The sequence below is a fragment of the Juglans microcarpa x Juglans regia genome, chromosome 1D (genome assembly GCF_004785595.1).
Source record: "Juglans microcarpa x Juglans regia isolate MS1-56 chromosome 1D, Jm3101_v1.0, whole genome shotgun sequence".
Classification (NCBI taxonomy): domain Eukaryota; kingdom Viridiplantae; phylum Streptophyta; class Magnoliopsida; order Fagales; family Juglandaceae; genus Juglans; species Juglans microcarpa x Juglans regia.
The window spans coordinates 16,299,427-16,321,053 of record NC_054594.1 but is presented as its reverse complement, the minus strand read 5'-3'; the positions used below and the strand labels follow the sequence as shown (position 1 = coordinate 16,321,053).

The 21,627-nt window shown below is 37.2% G+C and overlaps 2 protein-coding genes across 2 annotated transcripts; one reads left to right on the top strand and one right to left on the bottom strand.

Annotated features, from left to right (window-relative positions):
• Window positions 1–6,110: 6,110 nt before the first annotated feature.
• On the bottom strand, window positions 6,111–7,335 carry LOC121234711 (F-box protein At2g02240-like). The gene is made up of 3 exons (XM_041130813.1): window positions 6,973–7,335; window positions 6,629–6,765; window positions 6,111–6,534 (listed from the first exon to the last, which is right to left on the bottom strand). The coding sequence occupies exons 1-3, from the start codon at window positions 7,240–7,242 to the stop codon at window positions 6,111–6,113; spliced, it is 831 nt and encodes a 276-aa protein (XP_040986747.1). The 5' UTR covers window positions 7,243–7,335.
• Window positions 7,336–17,792: 10,457 nt separating this feature from the next.
• On the top strand, window positions 17,793–20,899 carry LOC121234639 (phospho-2-dehydro-3-deoxyheptonate aldolase 2, chloroplastic-like). Its single transcript, XM_041130691.1, has 3 exons — window positions 17,793–17,879; window positions 19,639–20,244; window positions 20,408–20,899. Exons 1-3 carry the CDS (start codon window positions 17,793–17,795, stop codon window positions 20,897–20,899), a joined length of 1,185 nt encoding a protein of 394 aa, XP_040986625.1.
• Window positions 20,900–21,627: the final 728 nt, after the last annotated feature.

Here is a 21,627-nt window from a genome sequence, read left to right as displayed (position 1 = left end):
AAAACCCTACGGGGAAGCCAAACCCAGAAAAGTCAATCTTATTATTCGAAAATCATTTACAATTAACTCTCAATTACAAAACCTGTGTAACTTGACTCTCTTACTTGACCAGACAAATGACCCGTTTGTCTTCTACCGCAGTAACAGTCAGAACCTCTGGCGATCTTCAAACAATTGACTTCCCTCCTAGAACTCTAGTGACTGAACTTGATCACCTTAACTCCGACCCGGTGTATGCACGCACTTCAAAAAGACAAAAACACTGGAAAATTCTCAAGAGAATTTTTCTCACACGAAAACTCTTGGATCTCGTGTGGATCACCAAGCATACTCAAAATTCACTGCACAAGCAAGTTACATCCTTAGCCGAAGATCATCAATTAAATAAATTGCCCGGTATTTGATCTATACTAGAACTCTGCTAACGGACTGAGTCTGTTAGGAATTTCAGGTACAGTAGGAATCTGTTGGCGAGATAATTGTGCTGATAGTTTGCTAATAGCCAATGCTGAAATTTCATTAGATAACTGCTTTAGATAACTTTTAGATAGCTCGAAATTCTTCCTTGCTCGATATCTTCTTTCTAAGTCTTCTATCCAAATCACTTGATATCTCCTATCTTTTCGAACCTTCAATTTAGATCAAAAAGTCTTTTAAATCTTTATATATGCAACCACTTATCTTCGAATTCAATTTTTCATAGATAAAGATAAACATAAACATTTATCTATTAATCTACTTTATCTTTGAATTTAAATATTCATAGATAAAGACAAACACAAATTAAATTCATCCAATAAATCAAATAGATCATAGTCATCTAATATCCATCAAACTTTTACATCAACAGGGCTTACTACTGCCCCTTCACATTTCAGTCACTCATGAATGAAATGTTTAGGTCATTTTTTAGATACTTTGTCATTGTTTTCTTTGATGATATTCTGGTCTACATTAGGGATTGGCAGTCTCATTTACCAATTGTGCTGAGAACTTTGGAGAAGAACCAGTTTTTTGCTAAGCAGTCAAAATGTCAGTTTGCTTGCACTAAAATTGATTACTTGGGCCATTTGATTTCTAAGGTTGGTGTTAAGGTTGATCCTATGAAGTTGTGAGCTATGTTAACTTGGCCTGTTCCAAAAATTGTGAAGTCTTTGAGGGGTTTTTTGGGGCTAACTGGGTACTACAAGAAGTTTATATAGAGTTATGGCCAAATAGTAGCCCCTTTAACTTCTTTGTTGAAGAAAGAAGCTTTCCATTGGTCTGCAGCAATAGCAGAAGCATTTTAGCAGTTCAAGAAGGTTGTAACAAGCCCTCCAGTATTAGCCTTACTTGACTTTCCACAAAAATTTGTCATTGAGTGTGATGCTTGCAGAGTGGGTGTGGGTGCAGTGTTGATGCAAAACCAACAACCTATAGCTTTTTTAAGTCAGACCTTGAAGGGGAAGAACTTACTCCTTTCCACATATGAAAATGAGTTATTGGATTTGGTTATGGCTGTAAGAAAGTGGCAACCCTATTTGCTTGGAACTGCATTTGTGGTCAGAACAGATCACCATAGTTTAAAGAACCCTTTGGAACAAAAGGTGGGAACTACTACACAACAAAAATGAATCTCAAAGTTGCTTAGTTATGAGTTTTCCATTGAATTTAAGAAGGGAGTGGATAATAGAGTTGTTGATGCATTATCCAGGATGGCAATTTCTGATGAATGTGGCCCATTAGCTATTATTTCTTTTCCTACTCCAACTTGGTTGGAGGAAATCAAGCAAGCTTATATGTTTGATGATGTGGCCTAGCAACATCTCAAGTCAGTGCAAGATGGATTGCCTTCTACTTCTGCCTTCTTTCTTCGACATGGTCTCTTGTTTAAGAAGGGTAGGATATATGTTCCTAACAGTCATGAGCTTAAGGCTAAGATTTTGGATTTCATCCATGCTTTTCCTAGTGCTGGACACTCAGGCTTTCAGAAGTCTCTCCAACGTGCTGGGCATGATTTTTATTGGTCTGGTTTGAAGATAGAAGTTAAGCATTACATTCAAGAATGTGATACTTGTAAGAGAAATAATGTAGAAAATATTCGTCTCGCTGGTCTTCTTCAACCTCTGCCTATTCCTCAACACATATGGTCTGATTTGTCTATAGATTTCATAGAAAGGTTACCAAATTCTAAAGGGTACTCTTCTATTATGGTGGTGGTTCATAGGTTAACAAAATATTCTCATTTCATGCCTTTGAAACACCCTTTCACAACTATTAAGGTAACTTCATTGTTCTTTGACAATGTCTTTAAACCCATGGCATGCCACAGACCAGAGTGTCTGATAGAGCTGCTACATTTGCTAGTTCCTTTTGGAGAGAACTCTTTAGATTGCAGGGGGTCACACTTTCATATTCATCTGCTTACCATCCTCAAAGCGATGGATAAACTGAAGATGTCAATAAGTGTGTTGAACATTTTTTAACGATTTTTTCTAGTGAGAAGCCTAGACAGTGGGCTGAGTGGCTAACTCTTGTTGAATGGTGGTATAATACTACTTTTCATGCATCAACTAAATTGACCCCTTATGAGGCAGTGTATGGCAAGCCTCCTAGAAAACTCCACCATTACATTCTAGGCATTATAGCTAACCAAGCAGTTGAAGACTTATTGAAGTCCAGCGATCAAATTCTCTTGATTCACAAGCAGAACTTAGTTGAAGCTCAAGGCAGAATGAAGGCTCAATATGATAAAGCTCATACTGAAAGGGAGTTCTTAGTTAGTGATTGGGTGTATTTGAGATTGCAGCCTTATAGACAGCAACCTTTGGCTGTTAGGCGAAATTTCAAATTATCTCCCAGATTTTTCGGCCATTTTAAGGTATTCTAAAGGATTGGCTTAGTTGCTTACAAGCTCAGTTGCTTACAAGTTGGATCTTCCTCAGCAAACCACAATTCACCCAGTTTTTCATGTTTCTTGTTTGAAGAAAAAATTGGGTCAACATATTTCACCTCTTTCTAAACTTCCTCCAGTTGACATACATGGTGAATTACTACCAGAGCCTGAACTTATCTTACAAAGAAGGTCCAGAAACTGTATCGACGGACCTCTAGTGGAGCTGCTTGTTCAATGGCAAGGGGCTTCCATAGAAGATTCAACCTGAAAATCATATTGGAAGTTGAGAGAGAAGTTTCCTAACCTTGTGGGCAAGGTGTTCTACAAGGGAGGGGTATGTTACGAGCATCAAGGAAATGGAAAGCAAAAGGAATGGAAGGAGAAGCTGGTACCAGTGAAAGAAGTAGATGCAAAAATGGGAAGTGAAGAAGGGTCATTATTTTGTTAAGTAATATTAGTCTGTTAGTTGAATATGGGTGAAACGTTGTCGTTAAGAGTAGTCTGGTTAGTGAGGAAAGGACTAAAACAATACGGTGTCACCTGAGTAAGTAAGTGATTCACTAAAATGTTGTCGTTATATGTTAGGAATGTTTGTATTCAAAGACGATACAATGCGTTTAATACATTGCTATAAAAAGAAACGTAAGAGCTGGGTAGAACTAACTCTAAAATTTAGTTAACTTTCCTTCCTATTCTCTCCCTTTCTTTTCTCAAATTCTCCTCTCTTTCCTTCTCTAGGTCTTCATTTCTAGAGGTTGACTTCCTCGAAACAGTCAGGTTACAAGGGCTCATTACAAATAAAAAGATAGTGGATCTATTTTTGTTAGAGCTATTTTCGATGGTGTTGGTTTGCTTGGATTTAGTTTGGTTGGTGTTGCTTCACTGTGTAATCAAAATGATAGTGGAATGGCTCTTATTTGAGCTATGTTCGTTGGTGTTGCTCTGCTTTTATTTGATTTGGTTGGTGTTGCTTCACTGTGGAATCAAAATGATAGTGGAATGGTTATTGTTTGAGCCATTTTCGTTGGTTGGTGTTGCTTTGCTTTGATTTGGGCTTTAGGTGCATGTTACTTTGAGTTATTTTGAGATTTATGGTTTTTGAAGTTTCTGGTATTTGGGAGTTTCTGGTACTTGAAGTTCTGGTACTCGTTGAGGCAGTTTTTGTAGCCATGCATGTACCTTTTGAATTTGTGAAATTTGGGTAAACACAATGAGTAAGATTTGGGATATTGTTTGTTTATCTCAATTCTGCTGCATCAGTCCTGAGCATTATCTTGCTCTCATGAATTATTGATAAGCTTGAAATCACCATTATATTGTGCACAATGTATTCATATGTTGATGTTCACATTGGGATGTTATTTTTAGAATACTGCGTGTTTTTTTATTAGGGATTGCACAGGCTATTTTTAGATTACTGCATATGTTTTTAGATTAGGGATTACACAGGTTGTGATAATGTGGGCAACAACTGTATGTTAAAGGAGGTTCTTGTTTGCCTCCGCTTTCCAAGATTACATGTGATATGGTTGTTCACTGAATTAATATTTGCCTCTGCTTTCCAACTGGTCTTGTGTATATGAGAGATAGTTGTCTTGCAAGAATAGTTTTTGAAAGGAAAAGTCTTATTGCAAGCGAGTTCACGCACCAAACCGTAAACCGATACTTACATGTAAGGCATTCATTTAATGAAAATGTGCGAATTGAAGACAAATAATTTTCGTGAGACAGAGGACCTTCTTCTTCTCTCAAAAGTTTTTTTTTGTTTTAATAAAAAAAGTCATGTCAGCGTTAATACGCGGTTTGGTGCGCCAAATTACTTGTACCTTGCAAGTCTCTTTCTGAAAATGGTTTTTGAAAATAGTTGTACTAATGTTGCATTGCAAACCAAAATTGAAAACCATTTGTTTGCAAACCAGTATCACACATTTAAAATTAAAACACCATGTGTCACCCTGTATCACACACACTTGGTACTTGGTAATGGTCTGGTATAATATTTTCCTACTGGCATGAATTAGGCCTGTGCAAAAAAGGGCTTGGCCCTAATCAATCCAAAAACTTTCTTCCAATTTCACAACCCAAAAGTTGTACCTGGATACAAGAGCTACTAACACCAAAGATTTTCAGCCATTTTCTAAATATTCAGATTTATTTTTTTACAATGGTGAAGAGAAGAGCTAAACATGAAGACGAGGTCGGCCACGAGGGACCCAGACAATGAAGCTGTGGAGCACATCCACGAGTTGAAGCCGTGGAGACAAAGGCTTCGAATGAGAAGGGTTGAAGGTGAAGTGTGAGATGTAGTTGGTTTTTATGAGATTGAAGCGGTTTGTTTAACCCGATATTTTTAACCCAACCCGAATGTACCAGGTCGGATCGCATTTATTACTACTTCCGAGTCGAGTCGGTTCGGACCCAAAATATCTTTGGACGGGCCGGGATGCAGGCCTAGTATGAATGCTCCACCTTGGATAATGGAGAGTTGGAGATTATGAAAATAAAAATAAAAAAAATTAAAGAAATAAAAAAATTGTATTAAAAAATATATTTAAAAAATAATAATATTTTATTATTATAAAAAATGAGATAGCTAATCCAATATGGAGTTTAAGTTTTAAGTTACTAATGAAAAGTCAAAAAACCACATATTAGCTAAATTTTAACTGTGAGATGACTAATCTAATATCAAGGCTCTTCAGGTTCAATGTTGGGAATAAAGTTAGAAGATCTCATCTGTAATAAAAAAGGAAGAAAAGTCGAACAGCAATGAAAGGACCAAACTTAAAAGCTGGCAGGGGACAAAAAGCTAAGGGGCACAAGAAGGCAAATTAAAAATGGACTTCACTTTACCTTCTTCACCTCCTTTCATGGTTTCTTTTTCTCCACTGTAATAGAGTACTTTTTTTTTTTTTTTTTTTGAAACTGTAATAGAGAGTACTTGAGAGATCGAAGACGAGAGAATTTGATTCATATTTGACTTCATCATCACTTCTCCAAGACTCGTACGTGTACGAAAAATTCAGTGTTGAACCACATTAGATATATGTTCATCTATCTTTATTTTCTGCATTTATTTCACTGCGAAAGCCATAGATGTACACCACTAGCACAGCCTCTATCGGTGGTACTGCACAAAACATCTTAACAAAAGTAAACAAACCCAACAAGAAAAAAAGAAAATACAAACCCATAAAAAGCCATGCACATCGATCTCTTTATATTAGATATGCTATTATCTTAAATCTTTTGGTCGAACCTCAATGCCATGGATCACAAGGCCAGACTTCCAGTTGAGGACTTCACTCTCCCTCAAGTGCATTTCGACCACTCTATCTACCTGGTCATGATTGAAGAATTCCCCCAACTCAATCTCCATCCACATGTCCTCTCTGTCTCTTGGAAATCGTGCATCCTCTTCCTCGGGTGCATCATCCATGGATGTTCTTGATAGCAAATAAGCATTGATAAAATCACATCTAATCTCATCTAGAAATCTAACCCACAACTTCACTGGCTTGTCAAGCCCATGGGATTGATCCCCAATAGTGTAGATAAGGTATGCTCCGTATCTCGTATTTGGGGACAGAAATTTGGTCTCAATGTTGCCCCGTACGTCAAGCCAACACACATCCAAAAGATGAGCAACCTCCGTAAATCTGCACATGATTCTTATAATGTCAACCGTAACAAAGCATGCTGTGTAAATTCACATAAACATTGATATAGAAATAGAGAGTTGGGGAGAGTGACCTGGATTTAGGTAAAAATGGCGACTCGGCAAGAGAAGACCATTTCCAGTATTGTGAAGCGTCTCCCCATACTACCTCTAACTCCCTCGCACCCAGCATGTAACTCTTTTTCCCACTCCATTCATGTATTGTAAAACTCTGTTGAATCAGTTTACTCTTTGATGTCAAGGATATATAATTCTTCAATCAAAATCAATAAAGAAAATTGTATCTTCCTTTGAAACCTACCTTTTTTTCCCAAAATATAAAAGTTCCCTTTTTCCAATATTCAAACTGTGCAGTGCTTCTAACAACTTATAACAACTTAAGCAGACAAAACTAGAGGGAAATTCTACATATGCCTACCCTGTTACCGTTGCCGATGAGGATCGGATTGTCGCAGAGGCTGAAATAAAGATCTTTCTTGGACAGCATACTCAATGATGACGACGACGAAACCGATTCAGAAATGATTTGCTGATGATCGGGAGGCAGAAGCGCCTCCCACACGAGATTGGAAGCAGCAGCTGAGCTGAATGTCCGGGAAACCAACGACATCCTGCATGCATCAGGAGGGGATGTCTTAGAAATTATGTTGGCGATGCACTCGTACGGTAGTTTGCTTGTAATATCCATAATTTCGGAAATCTCTCTCTTCTTTATCTTCGTTTACGCGATATCTACCGACTCATTTGAGTGCGTGCATATGAATTTATCTATAGAGCGAGAGAGACAAAGAAGAGTCAAAGGAAGACTTACCCGGGCCTAGTCCATCATGTAATGAAACAGCATAAAATTAAACGTCGACTTTCTATGCAAGTAGATAGACACGACATAGAAGCTACATGGAAATTAATGTTTGAGAGAGGTTTTTGCAAATATGCAAAACTTGACAAGTAAATAGCTAAAGCTAAATAAAATAATTCATTTGACTAATCTATTTAATTATATAAAAGCCATGTTTTAATTGATGACTTGGCCTTCTCTCTGCAATATTCGGCTGTCTACTTCAAGCGGTAGTTGCCAAATATTAAAACCGTGCAACGGTTTGTCCCACAAAAGTTTCATTAGAACCGACGGTTTGAATTAAAACCTCAAGCAATCATATGTGAATCTGATCTTTTATTCATTTAAGGTGCGTTTCCGGATATTCAATATAAAATATTTCCATCAAATAATAATAATAAATTGTTATGATTTTGAGGCATTGTTTTCATAAATAATTACAAAACATGACCAAAGTTAAATATTCATGAAGAATTAAAACCGTCGAATACCCAAGTTGAGATGAGGTAGCACAAAAAAAACACAAAATCATGAAAAATTACAAATTCTGAAGCAGTGCAAAATGGCAACCGAAAAAAGGAGTAGTGTTCTGCTTTTCTAAAAGAAACCGCAGGCTAATTTTATATTCACTCTTTCGGTTGAAAATTGCTCTCTATTCTTGCACTTTCTTCTTTGCTCTCTCTCTCTCTCTCAAATAAACTGAGGCCAGGCCACTGTACTTTTTGCATTCAAGTGCTTCTCTGGTGTGGAGGTGTTGAAGTTCAAAGGAAAATAAAACAGGTCAGTATGACTGTCTTTTGTGTGTTTATGGTATATATAGTCTATTTATGTATTGCACATGTTTGTTTATAGCCCTAAGAAATGAAGTAACTGATACAATAAATTCTGGAAATTCATAAAAGCTCGCAAGTTTCAGATATGGTGGTTGAAAAATAGGGACACCATCAATCTAAAACAATATAAACATTGTTGAAACATAAACAAACAAAATACTGTATACTTACCAAAGATAATGTTTGTCTTCATTTGTTCTTCATTTAGATTGCTTTCCCACATGATCAGTTTCCATAAATCTCAACCAAAAAATTCCTCACTAACAGTCTATAGGAATGAAAACATAAAATGTCTATAGGTGAAGACATAACATGTATTAGTTCTGAAATGCATACTACCATGCATTAACCTTCTTTGTTTTATATCAAAACTTACCTTCAAAAATCATATAAATAATTACCAAGGTTATCCCAAGATAGATTATTAAATGATGAACACTATTCATCATATACAAACAAGCTTACCACATGTCTCTCTTCATTATATATTCCAAAAGGCTTAAGCAATAATATAAGAAAACAACACCATCCAATTACTAAATTTTAAAACAGAAAGGAAAAAAAAAAAAAAGCATAAATAGCAGGCACAAAAGCAATGAATCCACCTTTGTGCGCAAAATACGTTAAAATTAACACTATCAACACTACCATGGTGTAGAACATTACTTAAGACTCGCTTAACCCTTAAATATATAAAAAATAGAAGAAGTAACATTTTACACAGAAATCTTATGAACATAAGTCTCCAACAAAAAAAAAAATCACATTTCCAACCTTACAAACTTTTGCAAGATTCTTAAAAGCACAACTTACACCCAAAATCATAAGGAAACCAAATCTTAACAGGTACCATTTCCTGATACGTATAGAGTTTCACATATAATTAACAATAAAAAACCCCCAAACCAACATTTGGAGATATTCATACAAAACTATGAATAATAATAGCCAAGAGATATCTAAGTTGGCACATTTTCCACCATGAACTTTCCATAGTTCCTCTATCCATGGTACAACCATTAAATTCATTATACGGCGCCAATTTTAAGACCCACAAAGCAACTTTTAAAAGTGGTATGGGTGTAAATCAGGCACAAATACAAATTTAGGCAGAAAAAATAACACTTTGAAAACCCACCCCCAACCCTAAGAAAGCTCACACAACAAAAAGAAAGAAGCATGAAAGACCCTTCTTTCAAGAGGGAGGTAGAAAAAAGAAAGAAAGCAGCCAAATCAATCAGTAATAATTAACTACTCTGGTAAAGACTCTGAGATTTATACCTTTAAGCTAAACGAAATACATCAAGTAACAATGATGAGACTAAGGCTAACAGTCCATGCCGTAGAACATTACTTAAGACTCGCTTAACCTTTAAATATATGAAAAATAGATGAAGTAACATTTTACATAGAAACCTTATGAACATTAGTCTCCAACAAAAAAAAAAAAGAAAATTACATTTCCAACCTTATAAACTTTTGTAAGATTCTTAAAAGCACAACTTACACCCAAAATCATAAGGAAACCAAATCTTAACAGGTACCATTACCTGGAACATATAGAGTTTCACATATAATTAACAATAAAAAAACCCCAAAAAATTCACATCAGTTTCAAAAATTCTCAACCAAAAAATTCCTCACTAATAGGGGATTCCAAGAAACAATTATAACATAAGTCACTCAATGAACTTAAATAAAAAAGAAAAAGTTTATGAAATCTGAACTAAATCCAGCAATAAGCATATGAAATTATGAATTCCATCGCCAAAGTTTGAACATCTCTTTAATTTTAATAATTTTGGGAATTTTAATTTGATAGAAAATGCTTTGCAGTTTTAAGAAAACCCAAAACATTCAAGCAACTAGATCATTAACATACCAATGACTTGGTAGAAAACGTTTAGATGATTTAAGGGTCGAGAATGACCTGAGGAAGGTTAGATCTAAATACTTGAAACCTAAACAGAGTATAGAAAGTGGATACAATCACAATCTTGATTCAACAACAAGAAGGAGCTCGGCATGACAAGGAGGCTCAGGACATGAGATTTTCTAAATTAGTGCAGCAGATCTCGAGACTTTCTGCTAGTAGTTCTAATGGCCATGTTCAATTGCCTCAGAACTTTCAGAAGGAGTGTCCTAATGGTGAGGATAATGAAGTTGTGAATGAAGTGCAGCATCGGGAGTTTGGCGATCGAAGTTTTCATAGAGGCATTAAACTGGATTTTCCAAGGTTTGGGGGAAAAAATCCTTCTGCATGGATTTATAGGGCGAATCAGTATTTCCTTTATCATCAAGTTCCTCCTGGTTAGAGGACTTTCTTCGCCTCTTTTCACATGGATGATGAGGCTTTCATCTGGTTCCAAAATGCGAGTGATGCTGGAGCTTTCCATTCATGGGAGGAGTTTGCTAGAGCAGTGCAGGTGTGATTTGGATCATCTGTTTATGATGATCCAATGGAGGCATTAACATGATTAAGGCAAGTCAGTTTTGTAACAGCTTATAAATCAGAATTTGAATTGTTGTCCAATCGAATTAAAAGTGTGTCAGAAAGAAACAAATTAAGTCGTTTCTTGAGTGGTTCACAGGATGACATTAGATTGCCAGGGGGATGTTGAATCCTCCTTCTCTCAATGATGCTTTTGGGTTGGCAAAATTTCAAGAGCAGTATATTTGGAGTACAAAGAAGTCCTGGAAGGGTGGGTTTATCAATTCACACCAAAGTTCTATTGAGGGATCTGGCTCTAGAAGTGGTCCGATGGGATCCATCTTGGGCACACCTAAGTCCTTACCTATAGGAAAACTTTCTTATCAAAAAATTTTTGAGGTGCAAATGCAGGAAAGAATGAAGAAATGGCTTTGTTATTTTTGTGATGACAAGTGGCAACCAGGCCACAAATGTGCCAAACCTAGGTTGTACTTAATAGAAGGTATGGAGCTTTTTAGTAGCCTAGAAAATGAAGAAGTGGAGAATGTGGTTAATTTGGATGATACTGTGGAGGAGGTTATAGCTGATATTGCCTCTATTTCCTTACAAGCCATGATTAGTGCCCCAAATCCTAAGACCATGCGAATAGTGGGGCATATTAATAAGAGAAGAGTGGTCATTTTGGTTGACACTGTTAGTACCCACAATTTTGTGTATACTGCACTTCTAGCTCATTGTAATTTGTCTATAATAACATAAAAACCTATTCATGTGAGAGTGGCCAATGGAGAATTGTTAACTAGTAAGGGCACAATTTCAGGAATTGGGGTTACAATACAAGGCACTGTACTTTCAGTTGATTTCTTTGCCTTGGAAATGAGAGGATGTGATGTAGTGTTGGGCATTCAATGGCTACTTTCCTTAGGCCATGTGCTTTGAGATTTTGTGGCATTAAAAATGAGTTTTTCTTATGGTTTAAAGCAGATGTGTCTCCAGGGTCTTATGTGTGCTATTGACTTGGTGGATAATAAGGAGCTTTCAACCATTACTAAAGTGGGTAGTAAAGGAGTTTGGTTTCAATTGTTAGCTTTTGAAAACAATATACCTCAACTTGTTATGGCATAGGAAGTCCCTGAGCTTTTAAAGAGGTATAACAAGGATTTTGAGAAGCCTAAAGGGATGCCTCCAAAAGATCTAAGGATCATCAGATTGTCCTTAAGGAAGAATCAATGCCAGTCAGTTTCAACCTTATAGGTATCCATACTTCCAAAATACAGAAATTTAAAGGATAGTTGTTGAGTTGCTGCAGTCTGGAGTGATTAGGCCAAGTCAGTCCCCATTTTCATCTACAGTTTTGTTGATTAGAAAGTCTGATGGGTCGTGGAGAATGTGCGTTGATTACTGGATTCTAAATGAGGCCACCATAAAAGATAAGTACCCTATTCCAGTTGTGGATGAACTTTTAGATTAGTTGTTTGGTTCTACTGTGTTCTCCAAGCTCGACCTCATATCAGACTACCATCAAATTAGAATGAAAGCTGCAAATGTTCATAAAAACACTTTTAGAATATATGAGAGCCATTATGAGTTCCTTGTTATGCCATTTGGACTCACTAGTGCCCCCTCCACATTTCAGTCACTCATGAATGATGTGTTCAGGTAATTTTTTAGATACTTTCTCATTGTTTTATTTGATGATATTATGGTCTATAGTAGGGATTGTCAGTCTCATTTATATCATTTAGCAACTGTGTTGGAAACTTTGGAAAAGAACCAGTTGTTTGCTAAGTAGTCAAAATGTAGGTTTGCTTGCACTGAAATTGAATACTTGGGCCATTTGATTTCTAAGGATGGTGTTAAGGCTGATCCTAAGAAGTTGTCGACTATGTTAACTTGGCCTGTTCCAAAAAATGTGAAGTCTTTGAGGGGTTTTTTGGGGCTAATTTGGTACTACAAGAAGTTTATCAGGAGTTATGGCCAAATAGTAGCCCCTTTAACTTCTTTGTTGAAGAAAGAAGCTTTCCATTGGTCTGTGGCAGCAACAGAAGCATTTGAGCAGTTCAAGAAGGTTGTAACAAGCCATCCAGTAGTAGCCTTACTTGACTTTTCACATAAATTTGTCATTGAGTGTGATGCGTGTGGACTGGTTGTGGGTGCACTATTGATGTAAAACTAATAACCTATAGCTTTTTTAAGTCAGGCCTTGAAGGAGAAGAACTTACTCCTTTGCACATATGAAAAGGAGTTATTGGATTTAGTTATTGTTGTAAGAAAGTGTCAGCCCTATTTGCTTGGAACTTCATTTGTGGTCAGAACATATCACCATAGTTTAAAGTACCTTTTGGAACAAAAGGTGGGAACTGCTACACAACAAAAATGGATCTCAAAATTGCTTAGTTATGAGTTTTCCATTGAATTTAAGAAGAGAGTGGATAATAGAATTGTTGATGCATTATCCAGGGTGGCAATTTCTGATGAATGTGGCTCATTAGCTGTTATTTCTTTTCCTACTCCAACTTGGTTGGAGGAAATCAAGGAAGCTTATATGCTTGATGATGTGGCCCAGCAGCAGCTCAAGTCATTGCAGGATGGATTGTCTTCTACTTCTGCCTTCTCTCTTAGACATGGTCTCTTGTTTAAGAAGGGTAGGATATATGTTCCTAATAGCCGTGAGCTTTAGGCTTAGATTTTGGATTTCATCCATGCTTCTCCTAGTGTTGGACACTCAGGCTTTCATAAGTCTCTCCAACGTGCTAGGCATGATTTTTATTGGCCTGGTTTGAAGACAGAAGTAAAGCATTACATTCGAGAATGTGATACTTGTCAGAGGAATAAAGTAGAAAATGTTCATCCTGCTGGTCTTCTTCAACCTCTGCCTATTCCTCAACATATATGGTCAGATTTGTATATAGATTTCATAGAAGTGTTACCTAATTCTAAAGCGTACTCCTGTATTAAGGTGGTGGTTGATAGGTTATCAAAATATTATCATTTCATGCTTTGAAACACCATTTCACAACTATTAAGGTAGCTTCATTGTTCTTTAACAATGTCTTTAAGACCCATGCCACGCCACAGACCATAGTGTCTGATAGAGGTGCTACATTTACTAGTTCCTTCTAGAGAGAACTCTTTAGATTGCAGGGGGTCACACTTTCCTATTCATCTGCTTACCATCCTCAAAACGATGGACAAACTGAAGCTGTCAATAAGTGTGTTGAACATTTTTTAATGATTTTTTCTGGTGACAAGCGTAAATAGTGGGCTGAGTGGCTAACTCTTGCTGAATTGTGGTATAATACTACTTTTCTTGCTTCAACTAAATTGACCCCTTATGAGGCAGTGTATGGCAAGCGTCCTACAAAACTCCACCATTACAGTCCAGGCATTACAGCTAACCAAGCAGTTGAGGACTTACTGAAGTCTAGAGATCAGATTCTCTTGATTCTCAAGCAATACTTAGGTTAAGCTCAAGACAAAATGAAGGCTCAATATGATAAAGCACATACTGAAAGGGAGTTCTCAGTTGGAGATTGGGTGTATTTGAGATTGCAGCCATATAGACAGCAGTCTTTGGCTGTTAGGTGAAATTTCAAATTATCTCCCAGATTTTTTGGCCCTTTTCAGGTATTCCAAAGGATTGGCTTAGTTACTTACAAGTTGGATCTTCCTCAGCAAATCACAACTCACCTAGTTTTTCATGTTTCTTGTTTGAAGAAAAATTTGGGTCAACACATTTCTCCTCTTTCTACACTTCCTCTAGTTGACATACATGGTGAATTACTACCAGAGCCTAAACTCATTTTACAAGGAAGCACCAGAAGCAGTAATAACAGACCTCTGGTGGAGGTGCTTGTTCAATGGCAAGGGCTTCCACAGAAGATGCAACCTGGGAATCATATTGGAAGTTGAGCAAGGAGTTTCCTCACCTTGTGGGCAAGGTGTTCTGAAGGGGACGGGTATGTTACGAGCATAAAGGAAATTGAAAGCAAAAAGAATGGAAGGAGAAGTTGGTAGTAGTGAAGGAAGTAGATGCAGAAATGGGAAGTGAAGAAGGGTCGTTATTTTGTTATGTGTAATATTAGTCTGTTAGTTGAATATGGGTGAAATGTTGACGCTAAGAGTAGTCTAGATTAGTGAGGAAAGGAATAAAACAATACGGTGTCGTTTGAGTTAGTAAGTGATTCACTAAAACATTGCCATTATATGTTAGGAATGTTTGTATTCAAAGACATTACAGTGTGTTTAATACATTGCTATAAAAAGAAACGTAAGAGCTGGGCAGAACCAACTCTGAAATTCAATTAACTTTCCCTCCTATTCTCTCCCTTTCTCTTCTCAAATTCTCCTCTCTTTCCTTCTATAGGTCTTCATTTCTGGATGTCGAATACCTCGAAACAAATAAAAAAGAGAGTGGATCTATTTTTGTTTGAGCTATTTTCATTGGTGTTGCTTTGCTTTGATTTAGTTTGGTTGGTGTTGCTTCACTGTGTAATCAAAATGATAGTGGAATGGTTCTTGTCTGAGCTATTTTCGTTGGTAAAGCTCTGCTTTTATTTGATTTGGTTGGCGTTGCTTCACTGTGGAATCAAAATGATAGTGGAATGGTTATTGTTTGAGCCATTTTCATTGGTTGGTGTTGCTTTGCTTTGATTTGGGCTCTAAGTGCATGTTACTTTAAGTTATTTTGAGATTTCTAGTTTTTGAAGTTTCTTGTATTTGGGAGTTTATGGTACTTGAAGTTTCTGGTACTCGTTGAGGCAGTTTTTGTAGCCTTGCAGTCCCTTCTGAATTTGTGAAATTTGGGTAAACACAATGAGTAGGATTTGGGATGCTGCTTGTTTATCTCAATTTTGTTGCATCAGTCTTGAGCATTTTCATGCTCTCATGAACTATTGACAAGCTTGAAATCACCATTATATTGTGCACAATGTATTCATATGTCGATGTTAACATTGGGATACTAATTTTAGATTACTGCATTTTTTTATTAGGCATTGCACAAGCTAGTTTTAGATTACAGCGTATGTTGTTAGATTAGGGATTGCACAGGCTGTGATAATGTGGGCAACAACTATATGTTAAAGGAGCTTCTTGTTTGCCTCTGTTTTCCAAGACTACATGTGATCTAGTTGTTCATTGAATTAATATTTGCCTTTGTTTTCCAAGTGGTCCTGTGTATATGAGCGATAGTTGTCTTGCGAAAATAGTTTTTGAAAGGAAAAGTCTTCTTGCAAGCGAGTTCGCACACCAAACTGCACACGGATGCTGACAGATAAGGCATTCATTTAATGAAACGGTGCGAATTGAAGACGAAAATGATTTTCGTGAGACAGAGAACCTTCTTCTTCTCTCAATTTTTTTTTTCTTTGAATAAAAAAAATCATGTTAGTGTCAGTACGCAGTTTGGTGCGCCAAACTGCTTGTACCTAACATGGCCCTTTTTGAAAATGGTTTCTGAAAATAGTTGTACTAATGTTTCATTGCAAACCAGAATTGAAAACCATTTGTTTGCAAACGTGTATCACACACTTAAAATTAAAACACCATATATCACACTGTATCACACACTTGGTACTTGGGTAATGGTCTGGCATAAGATTTTCCTACCGGCATGAAGCCTGCTCCATCCTTGGGTAATGGAGAGTTGGAGATTATGAAAATGAAAATAAAAAAAATTAAGGAAATAAAAAATTGTATTAAAAATATATTTAAAAAATAATAACATTTTATTATTATAGAGAATGAAATGACTAATACAATGTGGAGTTTAAATTTTGAGTCATAATGAAAAGCCTAAAAATCACATATTAGCCAAATTTTAACTGTGAGATAACTAATCCAATATCAGTGCTATTAAGCTTCAATGTTGGGAATAAAGTTAGAAGATCTCATCTGTAATAAAGAAGGAAGAAACGTCAAACAGCAATGAAAGGACCGAACTTAAAAGCTGGTAGGGGACAAAAGGCAAAGGGGCACAACAAGGCTGGCAAATTAAAAATGGACTTCACATTAGCTTCTTCACCTTCTTTCATGGTTTCTTCTTCTCCACTGCAATAGAGAGTACTTAAGAGATCGAAGACGAGAGAATTTGATTCATATTTGACTTCATCATCACTTTTCCAAGACTCGTACGTGTACGTAAAATTCAGTGTTGATCCATCATCTATCTTTATTTTCTGCATTTATTTCACTGCAAAAGCCATAGATGCACACCACTAGCACAGCCTCTATCGGTGGTACTGCACAAAACATCTTAACAAAAGCAAACAAACCCAACAAGAAAAAAAGAAAATACAAACCCATAACAAAGCCACATCGATCTCTTTATATTATATATGTTATTATCTTAAATCTTTTGGTCGAACCTCAATGCCATGGATCACAAGGCCAGATTTCCAGTTGAGGACTTCAGTCTCCCTCAATTCCATTTCGACCACTCTATCTACCTGGTCATGATTGAAGAATTCCCCCATCTCAATCTCCATCCACATGTCCTCTCTGTCTCTTGGAAATCGTGCATCGTCTTCCTCGGGTGCATCATCCATGGATGTTCCTGATAGCAAATAAGCATTGATAAAATCATATCTGATCTCATCTAGAAATCTAACCGACAACTTCACTGGCTTCTCAAGCCCATTAATTGATCCCCAATAGTGTAGATAAGGTATGCTCCGTATCTGGTATTTGGGGACAGAATTTTGGTCTCAATGTTGCCCCATACATGAAGTCAACACACTTCCACAAGATGAGCAACCTCCGAAAATCTGCACATGATTCTAATAATGTAAACCGTAATTCACATACACATTGATATAGAAATAGAGAGCTGGGGAGAGTTACCTGGATTTGGGTAACAATGGTAACTCGGGAAGAGAAGACCATTTCCAGTATTGTGAAGCGTCTCCCCTTATTACCCCTAACTCCCTCGCACCCAGCATGTAACTCTTTTTCCCACTCCATTTATGTATTGTAAAACTCTGTTGAATCAGTTTACTCTTTGATGTCAAGGATATACAATCTTTCAAGCAAAATCATTAAAGAAAATTGAATCATCCTTGGAAACCGGGCCTAGTCGTGTCTATCAACTTTCGGTGCAAGTAGACAGACACTACCTAGAAGCTGCATGGAAATTAATGTTTGAGACACGTTTTTGCAGAGGAAAAAACTGCTTTTTCCATCCACTTGTACCGCTTAACTTGACTGTTTCGCTTAATTTGACTGTTTGTTAATTTATTTTTTACATAATAATTAAGAAATTGATTTTAAGTATATTATTATATTTTTTTATTTTTTTTAAATATTTAAATATATTAAAAAATATTAAACAAAAAATGAAGAAAAAAAAGGGGTGACGCTGCGTACAGTCCAATTTATTGGACTCCTTTGCAATCCAAACATAGGAATGGACAAAAAAAACCCCACTTTACCATTGACTTGACCAAAACACACTAAATCAAGGAGCACAAAATTTGAAAGTGCATTTCAGTTTCCCGCTCCCACTCTATGTCGTGCAGCTCCTTGCCTTCTCCACCATTGACAACTCCTTGAGACCTCGGGCATATAAAGGTACTGGAAATAATCTATAGAAGCATCATTTTAAGTTTAAAATAAGTTGATCGACTCATTTTGTTGCAGTTCTTGTCATTGCTACATATCATCTTGATCTTGTATTTTACCGTTATGCAAGGATAATAACACGAACAACTCTCTCCACAAATATCATCCCCAGCAATCGGGCACCTAAAGCTACTTACACGTAGATAGTCTCAAGTTCTTAAATACCTAAAGCACTTGTTTTTCTTTTCAAAAGGACTTCTCTGCATGTTAATTTTTAATTTTTAATGTTTGATTATGTTAATTAGCTAAAAAAATATTTGCAAAAGCCGATATTTGCAAGGGTGAAAACATTGATCATCAAGAGAACCCAAGTTGCAGCAAAGGCTTTTCGTTGCCCATAAAATTGGAAAGAACTGCCCCCATGGCCTGATTGCCGAATGCCCAATACCCGGAGATTGCAACGCTGAGAAAGGTCGTGGCTATAACATCATCACAGACGCATGAACCTTTGAACACCTTGCCCTTTACTGGAGGAGCTATGGTTGCCTGCATTAATTTAATATGGAAGAATCTAATTAAGTCAATTTAATTAGTTGATCTCTCGGTAACATATAATGAATAGCATTAATTAACTACTACTGATGTAGGATCTAAAGGTTGTTAAAAGCACATGATCAGTGGAGCCAATATTAAGATATTAGCTGATTTGTCCATAGAATTAAAAATGTCAAATTAAAGAATGAATGTGTTATAGCGGAGTTGACAATAGATTAATATCATTGTTCCTATTTAAAAAAGAGGACTTTCACATTTGAAAGGACAAATGAAATTTGTGTACTAAATGTTCTGAGATTTTTTTGAGTTCTTGTTTTTGTACAATAATTTGAAAATTATTGTTGAAACTGTTTTGGAAATTATGTGTTTGTTTGTTTACATAACCAGTACTAACTTATTTAATTTTTTTGATTTCATGTTGTGCGAAAATCTATAAAGATTGTTCTTGATGGAGAAAAAGGAAGAAAGCACATCTAGTAGGCGATCACTATTTTTTCCTGAAATCAGTAATCACTACAAGAAATTTGGCCTTTTTCAGCGATTTTAAAATCGTCACAAAAAAATTTGCTGCAAATAAAGGTTATTTCCGGCAATTTTAAGTCGCCGCTTAATTTTCGTTGCGAAGTTGGGAAATCACTGAGGAAAAATGTATAATTCATTATTGTGGCGACATTTATACCTTTTGCGGCGATTTTTATCGTCGCAATAAAATTATTAACTAATTTTCCATCGATTAAAGAAAATCGCCGTAGTATTTACTATTTGCGGCGAAAATTGTCGCTGTAAAAGCACATGCTCCCATTTTAACTTATTAGCGGCGATTCAAAAGCGCCGGAAAAGCTCATTAAATTATATCCCCCGCGTTAGGTTTTCTCATCTCGTTCCCTCCGGTCATCTCTCCCCCATCCCCCTTTCTCTCCGCAGTCCCTCTTCTCCCTCAACCCTCCGCCGCGCACAGCCCATCGCCAACGGCCCCAGCAGGCCACTGCGACCTCACCTCGACGGCCACCCCCTCCTTTTCACCCCCATCACCAACCCACTTACTCTCTGGTTCCCACTTCCGCCAAAGCGTACGACACCAAGCCCCTGATCACTCGCATCTCGGCTGTCCATGCTGCCGAGCCCTTGACCAAGCAGTCTACGCTGCCCGTCGCGGCATCGAATTTGAAATGGACGGTGGAGACCTGGAAGTCCAAGACTGCGCTGCAGCTCCCGGAGTACCCGGACCAGAAGGAGCTGGACTCGGTGCTCCAGACCATCGAGGCCTTCCCTCCCATCGTTTTCGCTGGCGAGGCGAGGCACCTGGAGGAGAAGCTGGCCGAGGCGGCCGTGGGCAATGCGTTTCTCTTGCAAGGAAGGGACTGCGCCAAGAGTTTCAAGGAGTTCAGTGCGAATAACATAAGGGACACCTTCAGGGTGCTTCTTCAGATGGGTGCGGTTCTTATGTTTGGTGGTCAAATGCCTATCATTAGGGTCTGTATTGCTTCTCTTGGGTTGTTTGTGTAATAGATGTTGAAATGATCTATATTTGTTTTTTCTCTCGGTGCTAACCACATGAACATATTTAGATGTGATGATTTCAATATTTGGATTTTTGAATTATGATTGAGAATCGTGGTGGGTTGATCTGTTTTAGGTTGGGAGAATGGCGGGTCAGTTTGCGAAACCCAGATCGGCTCCATTTGAGGAGAGGGATGGTGTGAAACTGCCGAGTTACAAAGGAGACAACATAAATGGAGATGCTTTTAACGAGAAATCAAGGATTCCAGACCCCCAGAGATTGATAAGGGCTTATTGCCAATCCGCGGCGACTCTGAACCTTCTTAGGGCCTTCGCCACTGGAGGATATGCTGCAATGCAGAGGATTAGCGAATGGAATCTTGATTTTGCTGAGCACAGTGAGCAGGGAGATAGGTATGCTTTCTTAAACCTATCTTGGTTTCATTTCTCCACACTAAATGTGAGCTTGTCAAGTTTTAACTTTTGGTACTTGACAATATTCAACGAGCCTGGATCATTGCGTGAAAATTTGAAGCATAGCCTAGAACGTGTGTACCCAAAAAACAGGAGAAAAGATATCATTGTGCTTGTTCATAGTCTGGTGTTTTGTGAGTACCATGCCTATTAGATAGAAACAGGAGAAAAGATATCAATTCAGTACTGAATTGATCATTTTCTTAGTAATTTGGAGGTTACTTAATTTTATTGCCCTCTAGAAGGAAATAGATTGCTATTTTCAAGGGCCTAGAGTGTTTTTCAAAGCTGGAGAATTGAAGGAGATAGGTGCATGCTGGGGGGTTTTGGTTATTTGGGAGATGGAAATAGTGGAGAAAGGTGGGTAGAGATCATGAGAGAATGCACAGCATGCATGCTGGCAAACGATTAATTAATTAAGTTAGGTGTTATATATATATATATATATATATATATATATATATATATTGTAATCTTCTAAATTCATGACCGATTGAGAGACTAAGATATCAAATGGGGCATGCATTTTGCTTTCTCAAATTGTTTTAGATTATAAAACTGTTGGTGGGGAAGTTCTGACGACCACGAGTGTGTGTGTGTGTGTGTGTATATATATATATGATATAATTAATACACGTTAATGGGAGGGCAAACCAAGAAGATTAGGTAGCTCATGATCAAATGACAAGTACTCTGCATAATTTGTTGCAAAATAATTAATTCCTTTTCCCACTAATAATTTATAGAGACAAGTGTAAAGTAGCTAGCTAGGAATTGCATATGAAAGCTGATGAGATGCTATCCAAGCTTGAAAGTAAATTGGTCTCTCCTTTGGATGCCTGCAACTTTATTATTCAGTTCTTCAACTGTGAGTTTCTCGAC